At 41.1% G+C, this 25,334-nt stretch overlaps 1 protein-coding gene across 1 annotated transcript in view; it reads left to right on the top strand.

Moving 5' to 3' along the window:
• Positions 1-23,806, top strand: part of shq1 (SHQ1, H/ACA ribonucleoprotein assembly factor) — a 73,816-nt gene extending 50,010 nt beyond the window's left edge. Inside the window, exons 10-12 of the mRNA XM_053497806.1 lie at positions 3,568-3,691; positions 10,684-10,804; positions 22,926-23,806. Coding sequence (XP_053353781.1) covers positions 3,568-3,691; positions 10,684-10,804; positions 22,926-23,589 — 909 coding nt within the window. The 3' untranslated portion in view covers positions 23,590-23,806. The remainder of the gene's footprint in view (positions 1-3,567; positions 3,692-10,683; positions 10,805-22,925) is intronic.
• The last annotated feature ends 1,528 nt before the right edge of the window (positions 23,807-25,334 follow it).

Here is a 25,334-nt window from a genome sequence, read left to right as displayed (position 1 = left end):
TTAAGCTTTCTCATACTTTTAAGTTTGTGCACATGGGATTCTTACTTTATACTAAACCACCGATTATCAGTAGTGCTTAATTTAAAAACAAAGATTGTCATTATGGATTAAGGATTTGACTTTCCCTTAAAGAATTTTATGTGGATTTGGAAAGATATTTGGCGTCATTAGGGTGATTTGAGAGATGTGGTCAAACACCGAGTGTCATCACATTTATATGTCTTTAGCCCGATTCGGACGGGACTAGTTTTACAGGGGGTCGTTAGAGAAATTACTGTTTCACAGACATACTTTGTGATTTTAATCTCGTCCGAATCTGCCATGTCTGTCTTCCTCTCACACGACCTCTGTAAAAGTCCAGAGCAAATTACCTACTGTTTTTCAGCAAACTCGGAGGTCCTCTAAGAGATCTAATCCCGTCTGAATGCGAATGTCGTGTGCGTCGTGATAGATGCATTTTCTTTTGTGTTTTGGTCAACGTGAACTACCGTACTGTCTCTAGCGCACCGGTATTCAAGTTTGCGCACCAATAATGGATGTAGATCCTGGACATGTGATCTTGCGCAACGCCCACATGTAAAACACAGACACTCCTACCTCCGTGATAAATACGGAGATGTTAGTCCCGTCCGAATGCGAACATGAAATGACAGACGTCGTCTGAAAAAAATTCTTTTGTTGAACACCCTATTAAAGATTTATTCTTCCTTAATAATAAGCATCATTTCTGAGATGGCTTCCCACTTGATTTTTGGCGGTTGGCATATGTGCTCATTTAAGCACAAGAGCATTATCGAGGTCAGGTGTTCCGGTTCATCCAGTTAAGTTTAATAAAACTTAAGCCCCAAAAAACACATGGGTATTACTAAGTACCCTCTATGTTTCAATAGCTTGTAGATCCACATTTAGCAGCAATAACAAGAAGTGATCATTCTCTATATGACTTTATAAATATCTCATCATTTTGATCCGTTCTTCTTTACAACATTGCTACAAACATTGAGATTTTTGGGCATTCATTCATGCACAGCTCTCTTCAGGTCCCACCACAGTATTTCAATGAGGGTTAAGGTTCGGACTTTGACTAGGCCACTACGAAATCTAGATTTTTTTTTTTTTTTTTTTTGTCATTCTGATGTAGATTTTTCATGTTGCATGACTGAATCTTGACCAAGCTGCCCAGGCCCTTTGGCTGCAAAACAAGCCCAAATGATCATCCCTTCGCCACCGTACTTGACAGTTGGTATACCCAAAGATGGCGCTGGGAATTCTGACCAAGTCTCATTTGTCCATTGGACATTGTTCCAGTAGTCGTGTGCAGTTTCGTGAATCCTAGTCATGCTGCCTTGTGTGTTTTAGACAGAAGTGGCTTTCTCCTGGCAGCACTTCCAAACACACTGTAATCGTGCTATGATGAATTTTAACATTTAACATGCTCGGTGAGGCCTGTCTGACCTTGGGGTGAAGGTGCTGTGGCGTCCACTCCTGGGAAGATAGGCGGCTGTCTTTATTGCTTTCCACTTGTGAATTGCTTTACTTTACTGGTTTTATAACCCCTCCCATACTGATGTGCTGCAACAATTGCTTCTCTAAGATCATTGCTTACGTCTTTTCCTCGTGACCTTGTGTTAACACACACCTGAACGCTTCAAACCAGCAAACTGGGGGGCACTAACTTTTACACATGCTTGTAACACACGAAACACGTCTTGATTATCTTTGTTTTGTTCTAGGTGTATTGCATACTTTTGCACTGGTGTGTGTATGTGTGTGTGTGTTTCCTGCCTGTGAGCCAGGGTGGCCGCAGCTCTTAATCCTACACATTTGCGCGGCGAGTGTGACAATGAGGGAGAGTAACCTAACCTTCCTCTCAGTATCGAGCCAACACTCTGATAATGGATACCGGCTAATGACATCCTCCAGCTGCGTCCAAACCTATCCCCAACACACACACACACGCACAAATAGAGGCGCTCACAGACGCATCGCCATGTTTGTCTTCTTTTCTCTCTTTTTCTATCTCCCTTACTTGCTATCTTTTCCCTCATCTCACTGTATCGCCAGCCTTATCTCTCAGACTATCCGTCTGTCTCTTATTTTATCGCTGCCTCAATTTCTCACTCTTCCTCTTGCTGTCAAGGAACTGCCCTCCGTATCTCCATCTCTTTCCAACCCCATCCCTCGCGCCCTCTCTCTCTTTTTCTGTCTCTCCACTCAGCCTGACTAATGTTGCCTCCTACCAGTCTCGCTGTCCTCTGCCTCCCGCCGCTGGTTTATTTACACCGCTGTTTAATAGCCCGGGGGAGTGCATGAGCTACGATGACACGCTACAACGACTCGGGGCGCATTCTTAACAAGCTGCTGAAAGAAGAGAGCCGGGAGGGAGGAGGTGGGGGCGGCAGGGGTAGTTAGGAAGACGAAGATTCTTTTTTTTTTTTTTTTTTTCCTCCCGTGGAAATGTCTAGTATCAGAGATGATATGGTATTTTTAAGCCTCGGCGATTTGAAGCTGTCAGAAGGTGTTTAAGAGTGGCTCTTGTGTTTACCCCTTCAATAAAACGTCGGGTCGTTAGGAGTAATTGGAGCACTAATTGCTGCAGTTACAAGTAAAGTGTTGAGTGCAAGAGGGAGAGGAATAGAGCGAGGAAGCAAGGGGCTCGTGGAAAACTATGAGTGGATTTTATTGAGTAGGGCAGGTTAATGATGAGCCTTAGGTGAGGAGATGAATTCAGAGTGTAGGAATGTGTGTGTGTGTGGAAAGCTGGGCTGGCATTTAGACGAAACATCTTGTTAATTATGGAGGTTTTGAGCTTTCGGCAGTCACCTGCCGGGATAGAAATTAGCTTTGCTTGAGTATCTGAGCAGGACTTTCGGCTTACTGCCCTGAGAATTAGCATTAACACATGCGAATAATCTAGAGATTTTATCACATTCCTATTTTTTTACGAGAAATTTATCATCTGACCAAGTTTGACCCTACTGGCTTCCCACATCTGCAACCTGGTTTAACGAGGCTGTGTGTGATAATGACGTTTAATAGGATGACTGAGGAAACATCACAGGTGTGCTGAACGGCAAGTTGCATTATAAGAAGCTTCTAGCTGAAAATTTGGATAAAACCAAAGTTGTGTTCTCTTGTTACTGTCAAGGGGAACTATTTTTACAAGAATACATTAAATGTAAGATGTGAGAGTGGTGGCTCAGGCGGCTACGGCTCTAGGTTGTTGGTTTTTGGATTCAAGGTTCCGGGTTCAAGCCACACCCCATACTACTTGCCACACCCTATAATACTCAGTCACTGCATGCAGTCCCATTTGAGAGATTTGAATTAAATGTTAAATATTAATGTTTAAGATATTATGAAAGTGCATAATCTGTTTCCTCTGACCATTTTTTCTTTATTGCATGTTTATAATACAGGTAAATCTGAGTATTTTAGAATTGTAATTCATCGTGATTGATAAAAGGATTATGACTGATTAACTGAATTTGATTGACAGCACTAATTAATAATGGAAGGATGTTAAAAGGATATTAAGATCAGTGTGTGTGTGTGTGTGTTTTTCAGACATATCTCAGTCTACAAGAGGTTCTGGTGTCGTATGGACGCAGGGTGCTGTGTTACCCGCTGTACCGCCACTTCAGTCTGATTACCGCGGCGGTGCAGGACGCTGCTCACATTTTCCAGGGTGGTGAGTTTTCACATTTTGTTTCTTTCTCCCCCTGTGTCTCGCTCTCTCTCTCAGCAGCAGGACTCTGTCACAATAAAGGCCCTTGAGTGGTTTTCAAACAGCGCCAGGGGTCAAGTCGAGGGTCAAGACCTTAACGTGACCCGGCTTTCACATAGAAGAGTCTGCCTTTCTTCCTCCTTTCATTCCCTTGTGTGGCCCTAATAAGAGCTGAACAGCTTTGCTTTTCTGTTGAAGAAGAATTTATCCGGTCGCCCCTTTGTCCGCTCGATGGCAAGAGGAAGAGTAGTGTTTTTTTTGTTTTGTTTTTTTCCCTCCTTTAAACAGGATCGATGGAACAGTGTCTTGGAGAACGAGTGCTTTTGTTCACTGAACTAACAGGAACAAAGAAAACATGGCAGCACAACGACAAGCTGAGAAACAGTCAGGACTGAGCACGCAGAAATCCGTCCTTGTCCTGCGGAGTGTGATGGCTAAAGGAGTCTTTACTCTTAGTAAAGTCAACAGATTTGCTTCAGCTCACGCTTGGATATCTAACCGCTTCTGTCAGCGAGAGAGAGAGGCGGAGAGAGACTTCACAGGGAGCGCTGGATTTGCAGCGTACACGCTTTTGACTTTGATATCTCTGTGGGAAGAGTAATCTTTAAATCAAAGTGTCTGACTGAGAGAAAAAGCAGGAGAGAGAGAGAGCAAGAGACGGAGAGGGAGGAAGGGAGGGAGGGAGGGAAGGAGAGGGGCGACTCACTCTGTGTAAATACATTTAGGATGTGTGCAGTGAGCTTATCCGGAGCATGTTGGTTTAATGCTTGTAAATGATGGCAATTAAAGGGCTTTTTAGCTGCTGGATTAGCGCGGCCGTGGCTCATTAGAAAGTGAACACCTCGCTGCACTGGTTTCGAGCGAGCTCATTAGCTCGTGTTAACTCTTCTCTAACTCGCTGCCGCACGCTGTCTTTCGGAGGGCAAATCCTTTTGGTATCACAGGAGACGAACAGTTGATTGTTTTTTTGTTTTTGTTTTCCGCTCCAAAGCAGGTATGCGCTTTGATTTGTATGCATTATTAGCTGATATGTTCTGCATATCGTGTCATAGGATTAGTTTGGAAAATTACTATTTATTCCTAGGTCTTCTATAGAAAAGCTTAAAAAAAAAACCTTTTACAACCTGCCACATGATTTCTGGTGGTTGGGTTTGTAGGATGTTGGACGGAATAACAAAATTATTCATATTGCTTGACATTTCTTCTTGTGGCTGAGCATAGATCTTTACAAAGATGGAATTTTTATATGCAACCATCTCAGGAATTCATTTCAGGGCTTAACTGGACTTAAATATTTGTTGTACTGATTTCTAACTTCTTTACTTGTGGAATGCTTAATGTCTAAGCGGACGATGCACTTGTTTCTGCACTCGGTCAACAATGAAGAAGAGACCAAATCAATAAAAAATCTTCGATTTAAATATGAATATAGCCCAAATATGTTAAAAACACAAACCTCAAACCTTTTGCAGCATTTCCTTATGATTCTAGGTCCTATTATTAAAAAGCAATAATAATCACGTTCGTCCTGTTAAGTTTATACCGCACATCCACCACGACATCAGTGTCATCATCGGCGTTAACAAACCACACCAGCCATACCGGCAACCTCCATCACTACTTCACGTTAAAACATGAACCGCTTCATTACGCCGTGACTCCCCGCTAATTAAATTCCCAGGGGAAATCCGATTAGACCCGCGCACCCCTCCCCAATCCGATCCACTTGAGCGAAAACGGCTGTAAAGCAAGCCATCATAGATATCGGTGGAACGAATGCATTATAGGTCCTGTCGTCAGGGGGAGGGCCATGTAGGAAATGAAACCCGGGGTAAATATTAAAACAGCCCTCCAGCAGCATGTTTGGTGTTCTGAAGAACATGTAGCTTCCAGAGATTCATGGCTTTGATGGTGGTGTTTGCTAAATATTTTTGTGGAACAACTCAGCAACATGGAACCACGAGGATGACAAACACTCTCCAGGCAAGCACGGTTTAACTTAGCTTGTAAGAAAATCAACAGATGACATAATGTGGCAACATAAGGCAAAAAGTACACTTACTAAAGTTTAAGTGTATATATATATATATAATAAAATACAACCCCGCTTCCAAAACGAATTATGCTCATAATCCAGGGTCCACTGTGTGCGTGTATATATACACTACCGTTTTAAAAGTTTGGGGTCACTTGCAAATTTCTTTGTTTTTGTTTAGTGATTTGTTTTCTACATTCCACAACAATACTGAATACCGGGGATTTCAAAACTATAAAATAACACATATGGAATTAGGTTATTACGTAACAACAACAAAAACAACAGTTAGTTGTTATTTTAAGACACAGAGATCAGCCTTTCAGTAATAGTTCTTGCAAGAACAGTATTGTCAAGTGCATTTGCAAATTTCGTCAAGCACCATAATGAAACTGGCTCTCATGAAGGCCATCCCAGGAGGGCGAGACCAAAACCTACCTCTGCCGCAGACAAGAAGTTTATTTAGAGTAATTAGCTTGAAAAATGACCAATTACCCAGTCTTACACAGTTACCCTTCCTCCACTCTTTTCACACACGTGCGCACACAACAAAAAAAACACTGTTTTATCAGAAAAATGAACAAGGAATCTCTCTAATGAGACTCGATTGAGCGACACACTAATGGAATCACTGCTGTAAAGTAAAAATAAAACGAATTAACCTGTACTTTACATTTGAAAAGAATCGCGACAGAGCAGTGTTTCTGTGAAGAGCAGAGAGAAAGAGTGTGTGTGTCTGTGTGTGTCTGTAAAAGTAGCAGGGGTGGGTTTCTGTGTGTGTGTGTGTGTGTGAGAGAGAGAGAGAGACACGTGTTGTGTCCAACGGTGCAGGCTGTTACAGAGAGAGAAAATTGATTTTTAACGTCTCAAATGAGACTTGCTTTTGCTTTACACATGCGCTGTACACACACGCATACAGACAAAATAAAATATGTTTTACGCACACACACACACGTAGTCACAGTGTTATAGTAAACAGTACATGTGTGCACGGATGTTGATTATACCAGTAAGAGACGCGGACTAGCAGGGGAGACGATTACCCACAATTCCGCAGTGCAGGAGAGAGAAAAAACATTGGCTCAGTTGTGAAAACAAGAAGCGCATGTGTGATACATAATACTCCGTACTCCTAAACTAAGAAATGTTCATTTTCCAAGTCAAAAATTTATAAAAAAATCTTTGCTTGTCTTGCGGAACACTCGCAAACAGTGTTACTCGTAATCCGAGGTTTCACTGTATGTATGTATTTTTATGTATTTTTATATATATATATATATGTAATATATAGTGTTCCTTAAATATGTGTGATATCCTGGTGTAACACTTCACATTAGTTCTGAACAGGTACACATATCGAGTGCCAGAGTAAAGTTATTAAAAGCGTTTAAAGGAAAAGGTAGAAAATCCGATTTGAAGATTTCATTACATCATCATGCCTGTCTCCACATTTATAATCTAATCTACTTATGGGAAAACATTACTGCACTTTTGTGTGAATTATAGATTTCCAATGGGAAATGAGTCATCACTCTGATCAGCACCATATATAGCTTAAAGTGTTAGAACAGCAAGACCAGTTCTTTAGTTTTTGCTAAACGTTGAAAACGTATCTCAATTAGATTAAAAAAACAAAAACAATTTGAGACTATATTTCATAATGTCAGCTTGCATTTTCCAAAGCTTGCATCTACAGTGCTGTGATTTTTTTTTTTCTTTTTTTTCCTGATGATTCCATGTATTAAGGGGAAAAACGCTATCCAAATATATATAATTTGCCAATTAATTAATGGAACCATGAATTCTGTGCTATACCAGAAAATCCTGAAAGAGAATGTCCAGCCATCAGTTAGTGACCTCAAGCTTAAGTGCACTTGGTTTATGCAGCAGGACAGTGATCCAAAAAAACACCAGCATGTCTACCTCTAGATGGCCAATTAAAAAATTTAAAAAACCTAAATGAATTTTTTTGGTGTGGCTTAGTCAAAATCTAGACTTTGAGATGCTGTGACATGACCTTAAACAGGCTGTTCATGCTCGAAAAAACCCTCCAGTGAGGCTATTACGTTTTTTTCACATAGGGCCAGGGAGGTTTGGACAGCTTTTTTTTCTTTCTTAATGGTGTATTTTATGTGGGTTATCTTTTTGTAACATCAAAATTAGTTTGATGATCTGAAGCATTTAAGTGAGACAAATATGCAAAGAAAAAAAAGTGAAGTGGCATGGCATCATTGGTGGCAGACAACCTGGGTTTTTAGGTGATTTAAAGTATAGGAACCTTTAGTCTCGAGTTAAAGCGTTTAAAAATGTTTGCCATATCTGTTGCTTTCAAAAAGCCGGTGACCCGCTGACATCACCAAACCACCACATTCTTCTTTGGAGATGCTTTTCTGCATTGTACCGCAGCTTCTTCCAGTTGTTGTTTGTTTTGATGGGCTCGTCTCCAGGAGCTGAAATGCTACTCAATAGGGTTAAGATCTGGTGATTAACTCGGACAGTCTTAAACCTTACCCATTTTTCTCAGATGAAGTCCTTTGCTGTGTTAGCTCTGTGTTTTGGGACTCACCGAATATTGAAGTTCCTCCCAATTACTGTATATTGGATGCATTTTTCTGTAAACTGGTAGACCAAATGGTTCAGCTGACTTCTCGGTTTATTCTGATACTAGAGTACCATCATGAGTTACATCATCAATAACGATTCCTGTGCATGTCCTAGAAGCCCAAGCCCTGACATTTGTACACCGTGCTTGAGTGAAAACCATGCATGTTTTAGATCATGAACCACTCCTTTCTGTAACAAACCATCAGTAAAGGTTAATATTGGTTCCAGGACTCTTGTGGCTCATTTCGGGTTTTCTCAGTAATTCCAGTCCTGCCTTTTGATTCTCACAGTGGTTCTCCATCTTGTGGTTTGGCCTCTATATTTGTCTGTCAATGGCTCCATCAAACTGTGGATTGTGATACCGTCATCCCTGCACTTGGTAATTCCTCTGACTACAGTTTGGTGGTGGTGTTTTTTCTTCACAGCTCTCATAATGCTTGTCACCAACTCCTGCTGTTTTCCAGTGTCAGATTGTTAGTACTGTATGAGCGTTTGGCTTTCTTATTCAGTGCATTTAAACTTGTTGCATTGGCTGTCCCGTGCAATGGATCTAAAGAATTTCACTTCTTTTCTCGGCTGCAAAATGGCGTGCTTTTTTTTTTTCTTTCTACAGACAGCTCTCTGGTTTGCATATTGGTATATCCTTTTCAAAACAAATGCAGGATTTGCATGTGATATCCCAGAGCTTAAACCAAGAGTAGACTTTCAGACCTGCTAGTCACATGACCTGAAAATTTTGATCATTGGAAACAAAAGGTGCCATGTTGTAAATGTCCACCTGCCTCAAAAGGACACATTCATAAAATGTCATCTATAGCGTGTCTCCTGTTTTGATAGCAATAAAGCATCACAACCATTTTGACAGCTGGATTACAAAACGTATTGATTACGCGTATGAATACGTAGCTGTCGCGCCTAGATAATCAGTTTAAATCATGGCATGGTCTGTATATCAAAAAACACGCTTACGTAACAAGCTTTTAGACATCCTAATACAGACTGACTGCATTTACAGCTACTTTTGTTAAACTGGCTCGTCACACCATGTGTCCTTGTAGGCAGTCGGCTAAAGAAAGCTTAGGCAAGCTTTTAAAACAGAACCATTTATTTGGGGGAAATTCATCTGCTTTCCTGACAGAAATTTCAAAGTATATTATTTTCAAAAACACCCCACAACTGATCTTATCCAAAGCAATCATTTTTCCAGCGCACCACATAGTATCTGACTGGGAAACCAACAAAGACACAATTTTCCCTTTTCAGAACATAATCATAAGTCTTACAAAGGTTTAGTTTGGCAGCAATGGCTCTGAATCCTATCTCGAACCTACCGAATAGCACGGTCGATATGCTAATACAGTCCTTCATTATTCCACTGCACGATGCGTGATGACGTTCTGAATCGAACCTTGCCACCACTTCTCCATGCGCCTTTCCTCATTGTGTCATCCCCATCCCTCTGGTTTACATTACAGTACTCCGGTCTTTCAGCTTCTCTTTAAAGTCTAGCAAATCTAAAGTTCTCAGAAAAAAAAACTCCCACTCTGGGACTTCAGCACTACTAATGAAACAATAGCTTACATATACTGTATACGCACGCACACACACACGAGAAAAGAAACTAAACCCAGAGTAGAGAGGAAACGAGCAGAAGGTTCCACATGGATGGATGAGGTCATGGAGTTGTTGAGAGAGAAGTAAAGAGAAAGAGAAGTAAAGAGAGGTTCAGATCCCTAGAGGGTTTTTTTTTTCGTCTTCTTGCATGGAGCTGCAGCAGTCAGTCTTTTTCTTTCCTGCCAGGGAAAAGAGCCCCTGCTTAAACGGGAACCAAATGTTTCTACAAGGCTTTCCTCAGTGCAAGAGCACTGTTTGTTTTTGCATGAGGCTGGAATGTCTCCACCAGCTGCCAGGCTACTCTGCGAGAGGCCCGGAGTATCCTCTCATGCACCTCTCGCACTATTCTCTTCTCTCTCCTTTCATGCCTCTTCAATTTTCCTATTATCATGCACTAAGGGGAGATATTTTTACACCTTCTTCGGGAGAATGGTGTTATGTTAGCAATCTTTTTTTTTTTCTCTCTCTATGTACCATTTTTCAAGACGTAGGTTTGTTGTCCTTAGTTCCACTACAAACACGCACGCCTTTTTAACTCCGTCTTTTTAAAAATAGGGAAAGGTTTTGTCGAATAAGTGACCAGTAATCATTTATCTTTTCCTAGAATCATGGCTTTAAGTTCTTCCTCAGTGATTCATGTAAACAGGCTTTCCTTTCTTCTCTGCCGCTTGGCTAATCTACTGAATGATTTTCCTCGTTCCAGGTAAGGCCTTTGTCCTGAAATGCCTGTTAGCCATCCATAAGATCTTCAGATACAACGAGCCGGCCTACATCCTCAACGACCTCTACATCACAGACTACTGCGTTTGGATCCAGCGGGTTAAGTAAGTTCACATAGATTCCTTTGAAGTGGCTGAATGGGAAGTTTAAGGGAACTCAAATTGATGTTGCGGTGGAAGAGGGGGCGGGTTTGTAATTAGGGAACAAATAATGTGAAGTGGCCCGGAGCTAATTTGTGTAGGTCAGACTGGAAGGCAATTATTGCCCCATATGCTGTTGAGGGGTGTGCGGGGGAGGGGGGAGGTAAAACATACTGTATAAATGAATACTTGAGCTCTGAAAATAGTCCAAACACCATCTGATCCTCTGTCAAGGCTACGAGCTGGAAGCAGGGATAAAAAAAATGTTTAAATCTGAATCGTTTCCCTTCTGCACACAGGCGTATTTGTGGTTTTAGTCTGTTCTGGAATGTGAACGTGAGCTCAGCTCTGTGTTGCTGTAGGAATAAGGACTTTAATCACAATTGAAAACTCGGGTTGGTGTCATGGCTTTGTGTACCCGTGCTCGCCTTAAGAGTCCTGCAGCTCATTCTGGATGAACGATGTTCAAGCTCTTGTTTGTTATGCAGAACCAAAGCCGTCTTCTCAGATTTAGTGGAAATAGTAATGCAGTCCCACCCCTCCCTCAAAAAAAAAAAAAAATCCTTTGACTACAATTACTTGCATGTTTAAAATCTAAACCAGTGAGCACATAATTGAGTAATGAGCTACGAGCTCTGTTGGCGAGTATTCAGGCGAAGTTGTAGTCTTGTGTGTAAAGGCTCCAGCAGGGAAAAATAGCCCTGATGTTACAGGCCTGGTGCCCAGATGCAGAGATGATAAAAATCTGTGAGGACCCGGTGGATTCCTTCCCCCTTTCTGTCTGGCACGGATTTTTCTGGAGACAAAAGTCTTCACGGCCAATTAGTATTAAGTGAGTAATATTCAATCGTCTGTTCAGAGTAGTGTCGGGCATTTTCTATCGTAAAACCACACTGTATATAAAAAACATCAGACATTAAAGACATCGTCCTGTTCTAATTAAATCAGGTCAGTCATGTAAACTGCAGTTGAAAGCAGTTTTTGTTATTAACTAATATTATTATCAAATAATAAACTCATTATTAATTATTGAACATAATTGTTATTATGATGATAGATGTGATAACTTGGTCATACAGTACAGTCAGGTCCTCAGCTGACTTTGTTGTAATGCCACATAACGTTGCTGAGTCTAGACCTGACCAACTGAAACACCCCCAGATGTTAACACATCCTCCAGAGGCTTCTGCAGTTGGCACTATGAATGATGATGGGCGCATCGCTTCATGCACTTCTTCTCTTACTCTGATGCGCACATCGCTCTGGAACAGGCTTGATCTGGATTCAACAGACAACATGACCTTTTTCTATTGCTTCAAAATTATGCTCCCTAGTAATTTATGATTCATTGCATTGTGCGTTTTGAAAGGCTCTCACATTTACTGTTGGACATTAAACATGTTTAATAGTACTGTCAGTTTTTAATAATGCAATTTCATCAAACGTTTACGTGATCTCCCATCACAGCCGTTCAGGAATACAAAAAAAATAATAATAATTCTGACTACATTTCTTATGTAAAGTTGCAAAATCAGCACTATGTTTCTAAGCTTTGATATGTTTTGTTTGCTCGATGCAGGCCAATAATTTGACCCTTGTGGAACCGTGACCTTTTGTAGCCAGGTAGCATATATTTCATGAAAACCACAATGAAATCATTTTACTTACTTACTAATTTGCCTCAGCTTACTGGAAGCCATATAAGAGACTCATCAATCAGTCTGATGAAAACTTTCCAAAATAGGTTTATTTCCTCATTAAGTTATTACGTATTTTTGTAATAGTGAAATGCACATACTGCTCATCAATTCAGTCTGTAAATACCGTAAATGTTAGAATATCTGCAGTTTGCCTGTGGCATCACACAAGTATCACTGAAACATGGGCTATTGGTTACATGCTCTTTATTGGTTTTAAACATGTGTACCTTGCTTATAATAAAAAGACAAGACTGGGTTAATCATACAAATCAGACTTAGTCGGGTCAGTCAAGTCAGGAGCAATAAAACTAAATCAGACTGATATGCTTAGGATTAAAGTGATATTTCCCAGCTTAAGCTTGTACTTTCTATATAAATTGTCACTTATTTATATATTTTAATGCTATTTAAATAAGTGCATTTCTAAAATATAGTATTCTTCCGATTGCCTTTAGGAAAAATGCTTTCTGCATTTTGTTTGACATCTGGAATTTAAGCGGTTCCCAGCAAGCCCTTTTTTCATGTTTGGTGGCAAACTGTGATTTATGACTTAAAATGATAGAATTATGGGTTTTGCATTGCAGGTGCTTTGGCATCACACTACTCCAGGCCTGCCAGCCTTTACACATTTCTCATATTAACATTGGAGTACGAGTATGAGTAATTGCTCAAACGTATTCAGTAGAAAATGAGCCAAACGACATATCAGTATGTAATGATTGCTAATTGTGCAGGCATTTTGAACTCTATTACCTGCCACTTACTGGACGTCTTACTCGCTTCCCATCATATCATGTTAATAAGCTTTTGATCTGTGCATGTGTGTCGAGTTGATTTTCCTACTAAAATACATAGCCTTTTTGCTTTGTGGTAAATTAAATAAAGCTGTTTTTGAGTCCATTAATATAAAATGAAATCTAGCAATGTATGTGTGTGAGCTGTGTATGCTTCCAGAACCAGTCTTTCACATTTTGAGTCCTGTGCCATCAGAGAAGAAAACCTCCATTGATGTGATATCCTGGTTATTCAGTACCTTCAGGTCATCAGCTGATTTCATTTTATTGCCACATAACATCGCTGAGCCTAGACCTGATCAACTGAAGCAACAATCCTAACATTGCCTTGTACAGTGGGCACTATGCGTGATATGTGCATCGCTTCATGAGCTTCCCATATAACCCTCATACACTCAGCGCTTTGATATGGGGTTAATCTGAACTCATCTAACCACATGATCTTTTTTTTCATCGCTCCAAAGTCATTTCTTTATGATCCCTAGCAATTTTTTTCTTATTAGTCTTACTAACGAGTGTTTTTTTTTTTTATTTTTATTTTTTTTTTTATTGCCACACACCTGGTTAGTCCCAGACCTGTAACTTCTCATCACATTGTGCATGTCTGGAGATGCTCTTACTTTTACTATTAAACATGTGGTTTTAAACACTATTAAGCTGTGGTTTTTACGGAAGATTTTTTGTCACGCAAAGTGTTTAAGTAATCTTAATTCATGATTTTTTCCACAAAGTTGACAATTCAGCACTATCCCTCCAGGTTTGGGCAATGTATTGTAAGGTTCTTAACCCAGTTCCAGTCATTTCAAATCTCATCAGTTCTTTTCTTTGTTTGATGCACCCCAATAATCTTACCCTTCTGAAAAAACAGAGGGGAAACGTTGTCAGAACCTAATTAAAGAGAAAAAAAAAGCTGTCCAAGGAAGATTTTTTTTTCTGAGGTTGTCAAGTCTGTATAGTACCTCTTAAGTTGAAAACCTTTTTTTTTTTTTTGCACAACTTTTTTGATTGCACTTCCTCTTTTTTTTTTGCCATGATGTTCGATGTATCGAACAAAAACCAGCATTCTTTCAACAACAGCAGGTCATTCCCAGAAAAATAATAAAACAGGAAAAGTAAGGGGAACACAGAGAAGTACTTCGTCTTGATTGCAGAGTGCGTGGAGCAGCTCCCACCGTCAACATGCTGAAGGAGTCGATTAGTCCTATCCAGATCATCAAGGAGATGAAACAGCAGGAAGAACAGTTTCCTTCCATTGCCTTTAAATATCAACTTGGCATACTGTCTTCCTCCACGCCTTTCATCTATTGCAAAGTGGATCGACCGAGATATTGATGGCATTGACCCATGATCAAATGGTGCCTCTATTTCTTTTCTCCTCTCCCAGTTCAGTAAACAACTCAAAGTGCTTTGCTTTTTTTAAACTGTTAGCCTTAAGCTAGAACTGCAAGACAGGCAGCACACAGGCTCCTGGGTTCTTCGTGCTAGCCTCGAGGCATTCGTTGAAGGAAAAGATACTGCCGCTTCCTTATTTTCCGTTTGTTTCGACATCTTATTGAGAATCGATTTGCAGCTGAGCGTTTTCTGCTTTTTTTTATACCCTAGCTCCTGCTGTGTGGAAGAAGCCCTACTTGTCATGCAAAACGACTGAAGAAGCTTTTTCAAGAAAATCCCAACCATTCTGGTTTGCATAGGCAGCTCTTCTAGTATCTTTCGCACTTTGTTGTGGCAAGCTTTTCTACTCCTGACAGATCTGATAACAGATTATTTAAACTCCGTGTTGCTCTGCCGGTTATCCGCGAGATTTGCCTCAGCCCGAGACGTTATCTGATCGCTTCCACTTGTGTGAAGGCTCCCCAAATCTTTCATCGGCACGCTGACACAATCAGCTGCTTGCGATAGACAAAGGGATTAATGAGCGCTACCTCACCGGATGATTTACGACATCTGCCTGAAATCCGACTGCTGGTAACGCTCAGAGTATTTCTCCATCCACTCGCCTCGTCTGCTGAAAAGGCAGGTTGCGATTTACGGCCTCGTAAATGGCATGGGATTGATTTAAGTTGCTGTGAGGTTCCTCCCATCAGAAACGGGACACAGTGACTGAAGCGGAAACGAGTATTTGACTGACGGGCTTCCCTGAATGCCTTTCCTGAGACACCACCCTGGACTTCTGCCAGGCTATCACAATCTTTATCACTTATCATGCCCGGAGTAGCACCAGCCAGTGTTATCTGCTTTCCAACCCTAAAAAAATCTGTTGCTTAGGTTTTATTTTAACTTTAAGAGATTTAAACCTTTTTTGTTGTTTTGCTTCTTTGGAGTCAAGCACTTTACACGACTCAGCTCTTACAAATGTCATTCCCAATTTTTCGAATATGTGCATTTTGCCTCTCTCAGTAATACTGGGTTATGGTTTGTTTTGACTGACAAATTTTCAGGCTTTCACTAAATATTTCACTTTAGCTTCGGTAGCCCAGTCCGTTCATGCTTTGTTTTGATTTGGAGGAAAGTTTGCAGTAGTGGAATCTCTGCTATCCATTTCAGCCAAAAAAAAAAAAAAGACAGAGACTCCAGGCATGCTTACACTGTGTTATTCATTTCAGCGTGGCTTTAGCAAGTTGACGAGATGCCAAGGACTCACAGCAATGGTGCCAGACTGCGCTTTGTTTTTCGCCTCCTTCTTATCATTTTCCTCCTTATCCAAACTGTTGGAGTAACCCAAGCATGGATTCTCTTCGTGCTATTTCTGCCAACAAGATAAGACAAGCTCTGTTTTTTTTCCCTTTCTTCCGTGTGTTCCTGTCATCTTCCCTTGCATTCTCTGGTTGTTTCCAAACTACTAAATTGGGTCAATTGGATTCCGTAGGGCACCCATAGCAACGCAGGGTGCCGGACTTCAGGACTTGGCTTTTCATTCTTTCAAACCGAAAGAAATGGCACATTGTCTGAACTTTGGTGACAAGCCAAGCGTTACTCTCACAGGACAGAAGCTTCTCTGCGGTAGTCTTACAGAGCTGCCAAGGATGGTGGCCTGCCGGGGCCATGTTGGTCAGATCTTTGGAAAACCATTCAGTCCACCCCCTGGAGTGGACTTGAGCTCTGTCAGCTAGTGTTAAATCACTTTGCAGTGGGGAATTGTGGGAAAATGAGTTTCAGCCTCTACCTGCATTGGGGGGCAATCAAAATATAAAAGACCTCAGAAGCAGTCAGGGAAATAAAGTTGGAAATGTCTCAAGTGGAGTGTAGGCGTTTGGTTTTCAAGGAAATTGGCTTCAGATGGTTGTCTGAATTGAAAGGTCTTTTGAGGCAATGTTCTTTGTTTTGCCCTTTTCCCCTTTGTGAGACTGGGTTGGATGTGCTGCACAAACGTTCAGCTTTAAAAGCTGTAAATTGTAGAGAACACTTCATAGCGTTATGCTGTTGGTAAAGTAGAAAAGCATTTCAGGCGTATTTGGCTCATTGCATGGAAAAACAAAGGCACTTTTTTTTGTCTTAGAACCGTTTCTGACATCTTTGTTCTACAGTTCCCTGAGCACTTTTTTATTCAGACGACTCTTATTATAACGGCTTCTTTTCTTGGAAACATGCCCTAGTACTGCCATCTATTTTTTTTTTCTAAAAATTCTTTGCTATTGAACTTTCCTGCATTTTTTTCATGAGAGTTTAAGCATCCTGTAGTGCTAAGGCAACATAATAATTAATGTAAGTCGTTATTTACACAATGTTCATTTTAAGCGCTTCCAGATGGAATTTTTCTGCAGGTAGTTTTTTTAGTAGCCGTGTTTAATGCGTTGCAAACCTATGGTATTATGCATAACGATCCGGTCGATCCCTTGCTCCAGTTGTCTCTATCCATAAACTTGAGTGCACACATGCAATATGTGAAACTTTAGCAGTAAGTAGTCTTGTTTATGTGGGGGTGAAAGTGTCCTACTGCTTTAGAGGGCAGGGTTTCTGGTCTTGGGACTTGCATGGCAATTCACTCTCAGCATGGGCTCTAGTGAACTCGCATGGCCAGTGACTCACAGCATTTTTTTCCATTGCACATTTAAAAAAAAAAAACAAGTGAGCGGAACATAGGGATATATTTCTTCTTTATCTTTCTGTAACTTCAAAGGCAACTACAGATGACCCTGAAAGTTACTACAAGGGGTAGACATATAAAAAAAATCTTCCTACATAATGGGCAAGTAAAAATTCCTACAGTATATGTTGTCCAGTACCATGTGTTGTTTTGTCCTTATAACAAACGTAATAGTGCTGCACAAAATAGTGTACTTAAGAATTTAAGAAAAAGTCAGGAATCATTGGTCAACGTCTCAGGTATGAGCTGACATTAATCTGGTCATTGCATCTGACATTAAACTTATTTATTTTGTTTCATTCATTTATTTATTTATTTATTTTGGTACAAAATTGGCTTAAATGGTTAAGACTCTGGGTTCAAGCCCCAGTACTGCTAAACTGCCAGTGTTGGGCCCTTGAGCAAGGCCCTTAACTTTCTCTGCTCCAGGATTGCTTTACCTTCCTTAGCTGACACTAAAACCTAACCTCACTGTCGCCTTGCACCTTCAGGGTGCGAGTTCGATTCCAGGCCAGGCTCGATTCCCGTCTCTGTGTGTATGGGGATTGCATGTTCTCACCGTGCTTGGTGGATTTCCTCCGAGTAAGTGAGTGCCAAAATAGAGGCAAATTACTCTATTTATAAAGTTCTGCCTTTCTACCGTATTTAATGCAAGGTGACTACATGTGGTGCTAACAGGAGACTCGTATGACGGCTTGCGATGAAAGATCCGTCATCTGTGCATGCTAATTAATCTGCGTATCGCACCTCAGTGTAGTGCAACGGGCATTGGGATTTGCGCTGTGATTGTGGGATCGAGATGGGTCACACCACTATAAGGCGATTATACTTAAATATACTTCGACGTACTGTGAAGAACATCTATAATATCAATAAGATTTAGGGTGAGTGTTTTTCTTTTTTTTTTTTTTTTTTAACTGTTAACCCAAAAAAGCTGCATGTTCTGAACGTCCATTTGTCCATCCTATAAACAAAAAGCTTATTTTAATCTTAAATGCAAGTACCAACGCAAGTATTTTATTTAAGCAGATCCCAGAAACCCGTATGCTCTGTATCTCAGGTATTCTAGAGGTAGTGTTCTAAAATGAATACCATCCCCTGTTCAGCTCTTCTTTACGGTAAAACAATAACACGGCTGCCGAAACACACATCATTTCATTTCATCCGATATTGTTCACTCATACTGCTACTTTCATACCTACATCATATCTTATCTGCCAAATCTTTACCCTTATATATCCTTTCACATTGCGCAATCTGCACACCTTGTATAATTACTACATTTCATATATTTATATCTTAATTTTGTAAATTGCAAATCTGTAAATTGTTCAGATTTATATTGGGGCAATTTTTTTTCATTGCGGTAAAATCTTTCCATCTTGCTATGGAATCTTATCTTTCCATATTTTAGGGCACAACCAGTTGTGTAAGCATTTCACTGCATATCATACTGTGTATGCTTGTGTACGTGACAGAAAATTTGAATTTGATTTGAATTAAAAACGCTAGAAACACTGAGGGTGAAGCCGACCAGCTGCATCTTTTTTAAACTTCTCATCTCTGACAAATGCTTGATCTACCCTCTTCCTCGACCATGTGCTCACAGACGAACCGGGTGTCTGGCGTCTGCGTGAGAGAGTATGCAGCTAATTGTGGATGGCCGTGGTATCGCTGGATATTGCCTGCTTAGTTTCAATAAGTGAGATCATTTGACAAGTCATATTACTTATTACCGACTGTTTATCAAGTCGTTCCCTTTTATATTCATGAATTCTGAAAAAGAGTGTGAAGTCGCATTTAGATTCTGTTAAGCGGTTGTAAAACATTGCAGTGTGTGCCTGGAAATCTTTTTTGATTTTCCTTTTACAGGAGTTCAACCTTTCATAACTTGCTATCAAAGTTGATTCCGTTTCCCCAGACTGTCTCTGGTGTGTTTTTTGTTTTCTTTTTTTTTTTTTTCCCCTTGGTCATGACAAGCTATAATTTAATTTTATTTTATTCCCCCGTCCAACCTTGAAAGCCACCTCTCGTCACTTAATTACTGCAAGCCACGACAGTGCTGTTCCAGTGACTGAATCACATACAACATTATCCCTCGCCCAAAAAGGGAGCTTTTGTTTGCACCGTAAGCACACATTCTCTAAGCGCAGAAGGAGGGGGTGGTTGGGGGGGGGTATGGGTTGAGAGAGGGAAAGAGAGAGAGAAAACAAGCACGCCTCTGCAGCTCTAACTCAATAATGACTTCCCACGGGGAGAAAGAGAATACTGCCTGTGTTTGAAGTGCCGCTACTTCCATGGGACTTCCTGCAGCAGCATCGCTTCAGGAAGCACCTCGCTGCTTTTTATGGACCTGGACACAGTGCTGGAGGAGCTTCTACAGTTGCTTTCAGGTGTGTTTACAGGATCGTGTTGCGTTCACCATCTTCGTGGTCGGCCGAAGCTCATGGCTCGAGGCCGTATTGAACGAACAGCTCTGAAGAAGAAAGCAGTTGCTTAATCAACTTTGCCCTGGAGGACATTATTCCTTTGACTTGTGTTAACACTAAAGAACATGATCCCGGGTCATGGAAATCTTGTGTTGCACGGATGGCTCGGTTCTGACTGTTAACCTGTAGATTTCTCAGAAGATTAGATTACATCCTACAGGCTTTCTGGGCTTTGTTTGCAGGCATACTAGGCATTATTGATTGCACCATCACTGCAAATATATCATGAAAGCCGTTGTGGCTTTCTTGCACAACATGGGAGGTTTGCGTGTTTAAGACTTCTTGGAGTCGTGGCGTTTGTTTACCTCGTCGGCCTTTCACCACGAGAATACGCAAACACAGACTCGGCGGCACGCTCTCTTAACTCGCTCTCCCGCCTCACTGTAACAGATTGCTCTTTTCTCCACCTTCTACCATCCCCAAACCTGTGGCTGCTAAACCGCGGCACTCGAGGCTAAAGCGCTGTATAAACAGCCTCCTCCAAAGGCATTAGCTGAACTCTCCCACTCTCAATAGCTTGCTTTGCTCACCAAGCGGGAGATCATTAGCCCCGCTCCCTAATAGGGAGGCATCTCGCTTCTCAGTGGTGGGTTAATTGAAGCAGGGATGGTTGCGTATCCTCTCGTTCCCCCCACCAATCCCCGGTGAATAAGTCGCGACCTCAGAAGCACTCTGGACGCTCCAATAATCACCATGCCGATGTAGACCGCTAGCTGTCTGGAGTGCTCAGTAGCAGCCACTTGAGTGTTAGCAACGACCCGGACTTGTTCAGCGCATGAATAATGCATGTTCCCGGGGCCCCTTTGCATTATAAGCTTTACATGCAGCACATTGTAGCAGATTTTTCTTTCCTCTCGAAGGGCAGCTTTGTCGTGTTGCTCAGTGAGTCCTTAGCAGAGCTTGAAATCGGCGCAGGTTGTTGTATTTATTTAAAGTGCTGCACTTGGTTTGGGAAGTATTGTTATTTTATTATTTTTTTTGGAACAAATTGCACGTCCACAACTGTTTGCAGGGAAATTGGGATATCAGAAATATGAACGTGTTGAAATGTTTCAAACGGTGGGTATGCAAGTGTGCAAGTAAGTTTGTGTGTCTGTGTGTCTGTGTGTCTGTGTGTCTGTGCGTGAGTGTGAAAAACTGTCTCGCTCCTAAAATAATTATTCCACCAGAGAGCAGGATTGATAAGCATGCACTGAAGTGCTACTACGGAGTTCTCCCAACAGTAGTCATGGAGACTGCTTTTCTGTGAGGTGAATTCTAACATCGTCTGTGTACCGGCTTCTTTACTCACACACAAAACTCTAAGTGTATCTGACAAGCCATGCCTGGAAACAAAAGAACTTTATCCCCCACACTAAAGGTTCACTGTCTAGTCGATTAAGGATAACAATAACAAGTATAATGCTTTTGTTAACCCTTGTGCTCTGTTCACTACCAAGGGGCGTGGCTAGACCTTTTCCAATAGGGTGGCCCGATTCGACCCGGTGACTTCTTTATTGGTGCGGCAATTGGGAGTTTGACATGAAAGGCAGACGCGTAATCGACATTTGACTGACAGTCATAACTAACATAAGATTTTATAAAGTATGGCAAAACAACATCATGAAACTAATAATGAGCCCAAGCCATGACATAAATATTATTGTTGATTTTAGACCAGTTTGTTTTAGGCAGGGACATTCCTGTTAGACTAAATAAACTTCCCTGTTCCTCCAAGGTTGGTGGTAATGACATAAACTTTTACCTTTCCAGGAAATGTAGTGGATGAGCCAGTATTACTCAGACTAACTTTATTATAACATCTAGACTCCTTTTACTGCAAGTGCTGAGGTTTCACATCATACAGTGATGCGTATCATTGGCAGTGACTAAAAACAACAACTTCAGGGATGAAATAATGAGATGATTTCAATGCGTTGATTTAAAAGGCAAAGATTGAAATTAATCAAGCAACTAATATAAATTGGCTAGTTATAATTACACATGTATAACTAATCATTATCCAAAAATAAAATGGAGAGATAACTGGCCCAATATATGCCAAGTTTTTAACCCAATGTGTAAATAACCCAAATTTGCCCAAAGACCTGATTCATTAAATAGTATGTTGAAATAAAATCTTGAATGCACCTAAATGTTGGGGAGGAAACCGCAGATTTCAGGCATACTCACTGACTAGCCAAAAAGCCATTCCAGAATAGTCGAATTATTGGCCTGGATCAAGCAAAGAAAACAAAATCTCTGAGAAGATTCAAAATAAATGGATTTGGGTTAAGAACTATCCAACACATTATTAAAACCTGGAACAATATCGGTGATCGCTTAAACGCTAGTTTAAGTTGCATCATAAATGTCAATCATCAGTAGAAATCACATCTATGTTTTAACAGTGTGATTAGAACTGGGACTAAACAGCTGTGTATGTAGATGGACCTGTCGTACTGTACATCGTGCAGTGTTATGATCTGGGGTTATTTCAGTTAGCCAGGTCTAGCCTGATGACCCACAGGAATATCCCAGTTTGGGAAAAGATGGTTCTGGGAGCATGAGGAATCATTTTCACACATGAACTGGACAACACCTTGTGTGCTGTAGTTAAAGCTAAAGGTCTATTCAGATGGAGTATTAGTGTGCACCATGGAGTGTGTAGTATTCCTGTGCGAATAAGGCATGGAGATCATATAACAGTGAATTTAGCTGTTTTTTGTTTTTGTTTTTCGTCAAAATGGCACACCTAAATTTAATTTGTCCTTTATCATACACAATAACAAAATGTGCCACTTTTTTTTTTCTTTTTCCTGACTCAAACAGGGTCATGAGGGTTCAAGCACATTGACAAAAGCGAAGGAAATATGAACGACCTAAGACAAATCTAACAGGATAGGAGTGGCTGTCATGAAAGGAAGAGAGTCACTACATTGCATTTATAGACCATTGCATTCTTTATCCAGTCATGTGCGTCGCTGTAGAAGACTCTTTTCTCTAGTTTAATCTGCTTGCCTTTGTTTCTCCCTTCAGGTCCAAACACCTAGTGGCCCTGGCTGAAGCGTTACACAAAGCTGAGCTGCAAAAGAACGATCTGGACCTGGAGCTCGAGATTCTGGAGGAAGCCGCTGAGCTGGTGGTAGAAGAGGAAAAGGAAGAGCGAATAAAGAAGGAAACGCCAGCAAAGGAACATGAGCAGGAGAATGACTCCAGCAGCAGTGAGGAAGAGGATGAATGCTCAAGCAGCGAGGAAGAAGAAGAGTGCACCAGCAGCGAGGACGAAGAAGAATGCTCCAGCAGTGAGGAAGGAGAGCAGCATGGCAGCAGTGTTCCTAAGAGCGAAGACAAGGAGAAAAAAGATAGACCAGCAGCAGCAGTGACTTGCCCCTGCTCTCAGGAGCTTAAGCATGAAAAAATCATGATCCAGGAGCTGGGAGAGAGGCTGGAGGAGGAGCTGAGGATCAGCCAGGACGTGCCTCAAATAAGCGTTCAGTCCAGCAGCACAGCGAGAGACGGAGAGGGAGCGGTTGTAGGACTGAGACAAACAGACAGCTCGCAGACGTCAGGAGCTCTGGGTGAAGTCGGAATCACGGACACTGCAAGCGATACAGCTCTTTTGGAGCGTCGTCACTGTACAATACGCGTCTTGAATACTGAGGAACTGGACAGTGACGACGAGGACGAGCCCAATCAGTGAGTGTTCACAGGGACCCAAGAAGATAAAATGGACTTTTTTTTTTTTTTTTTGTGCTGAGGACTACAGTATGTCTACCTTGAATTCAATCACTTTAAATGAATGTAATATTAAATCCTTTTTTTGTTCTGCGTGTAATATTTTTGTAACTTTTCAATCATAGCTTGAAATGAAATATAAAATATTTTCATTATATTAAAATCTTCTTTCATTCCCTACAGTTATTAAACTCGTACACCACCTGTAATCATGCCGTTCAAGTTTATGATTTCGGGCCTCGTCATTTTTTTTTTCATGTGCCGAAGGAGAGTCAGCGCGAAAGCGAAGGCGCTCGGATGCCGTTTATCTTGAAACCTAACTCGCGCTCCTGTCAGCCCTCGATGCTGACTAATGGAAGATTAGCTTGTTTCAGTTGTGCTCTTTCGTCTCTTTGGAAGTAAAACAGCAAGGGGCAGTCACTGAACGATAAACGAGCAGGGAAGGCATATCAGCAGGAAATGTCAGCTGCAGCCCTGAGAAGCTCTCAAGGGAGAGTGTCTAAAGCTGGGAGCGATTGCAGTTCCAGCTGAGCTATTGCTAAAGATGTGACACAGCCACTATATAGACCTGTTTTTTGTTTTTTTAACTGAGAATTCCATTATGCTGGTTTACTATTTTCTGCACTCCTTAGGTTGACAGCTCTACTCCAAGTGTTTCTAAAGGAATCATGAAAGCCTCATGCTGACAAGTTCTTCTGTTTTATGATTGGACCACTAATCCTAATACATTAATTAGGGGTTGTCGTTTTTACTTAATCAGCTTAATAAAAAAGTAGATTTTGTTTCCCTGTTATATAAGTACAGTTAACTCAATAATGAGTCATAGTTCACTGAACACCTTAATCTTCTTAGATCACAAACTACACTTCCAGCTTTAGGTGTATTTTAAGCTGTACTGTCACTCACTCATTGTCTATACCACTTATCCTGTACAGTGTCCCGATAAGCCTTGAGTCTATCCCACGGACTTGGTGCACTACTGTAGGCGTATCACTAAGAGATGGGTGATCAATTCACACACTACAGAGAATTTGCCAACACAATTTAGCCTACTCTGCATGTCTGTGGACTGTGAGAGGAAACCAGAATACCCGGAGGAAGTCCACCAAGCAGGGGGAGAACGTGCACACTCTGCACACAGACCCGAAGCATGAATCGAACCCTTGACCCTGGAGGTTTAAGGCCACAGTGATAACCACTACACTGCCTTAAGCTATACTGTTAATGAAAAAATTAATTGATTGATGTAGGTTTAATAGGTAGCACAGTGGCATAGTGGTTCGCATGGTTGCCTTGGAGTTTGCATGTTCTTCCAGGGTTTTTTTTCAGTTACTCCGGTTTCCTCCCACAGTCCAAAGACGCAGAGATTAGGCTAATTGGGGTTCCCAAATTGCCCGTAGTGTGTGAATGAGCCTCTGTAAGCGTAAACAGGATAAGTGATATGAAAGGTAAATAAATAGTCTATTTAATGTTCAAAATAATAACTGTTTTAATGACACTTGGTGTACCCATGCTGAACATGTCATCTTCTTTATCATGTGTCTGACCTGAAAACATTTATTCTCTTTAAAACACCATGACCTGCTTCCTTGGATGAAGCAAGATTTTTACAATAATAACCCAGGAACCTCTGAGGTAGGGGTCTTAATTTTATCCACAAAGGCACAGCATGGTTGCAGGCTTTCATTCCATCTGAATAGAAGGAACACT

This window comes from Clarias gariepinus, chromosome 6, assembly GCF_024256425.1.
Source record: "Clarias gariepinus isolate MV-2021 ecotype Netherlands chromosome 6, CGAR_prim_01v2, whole genome shotgun sequence".
Lineage (NCBI taxonomy): Eukaryota > Metazoa > Chordata > Actinopteri > Siluriformes > Clariidae > Clarias > Clarias gariepinus.
The sequence above is the reverse complement of the archived record's forward strand: the minus strand, read 5'-3'. Positions and strand labels throughout refer to the sequence as shown.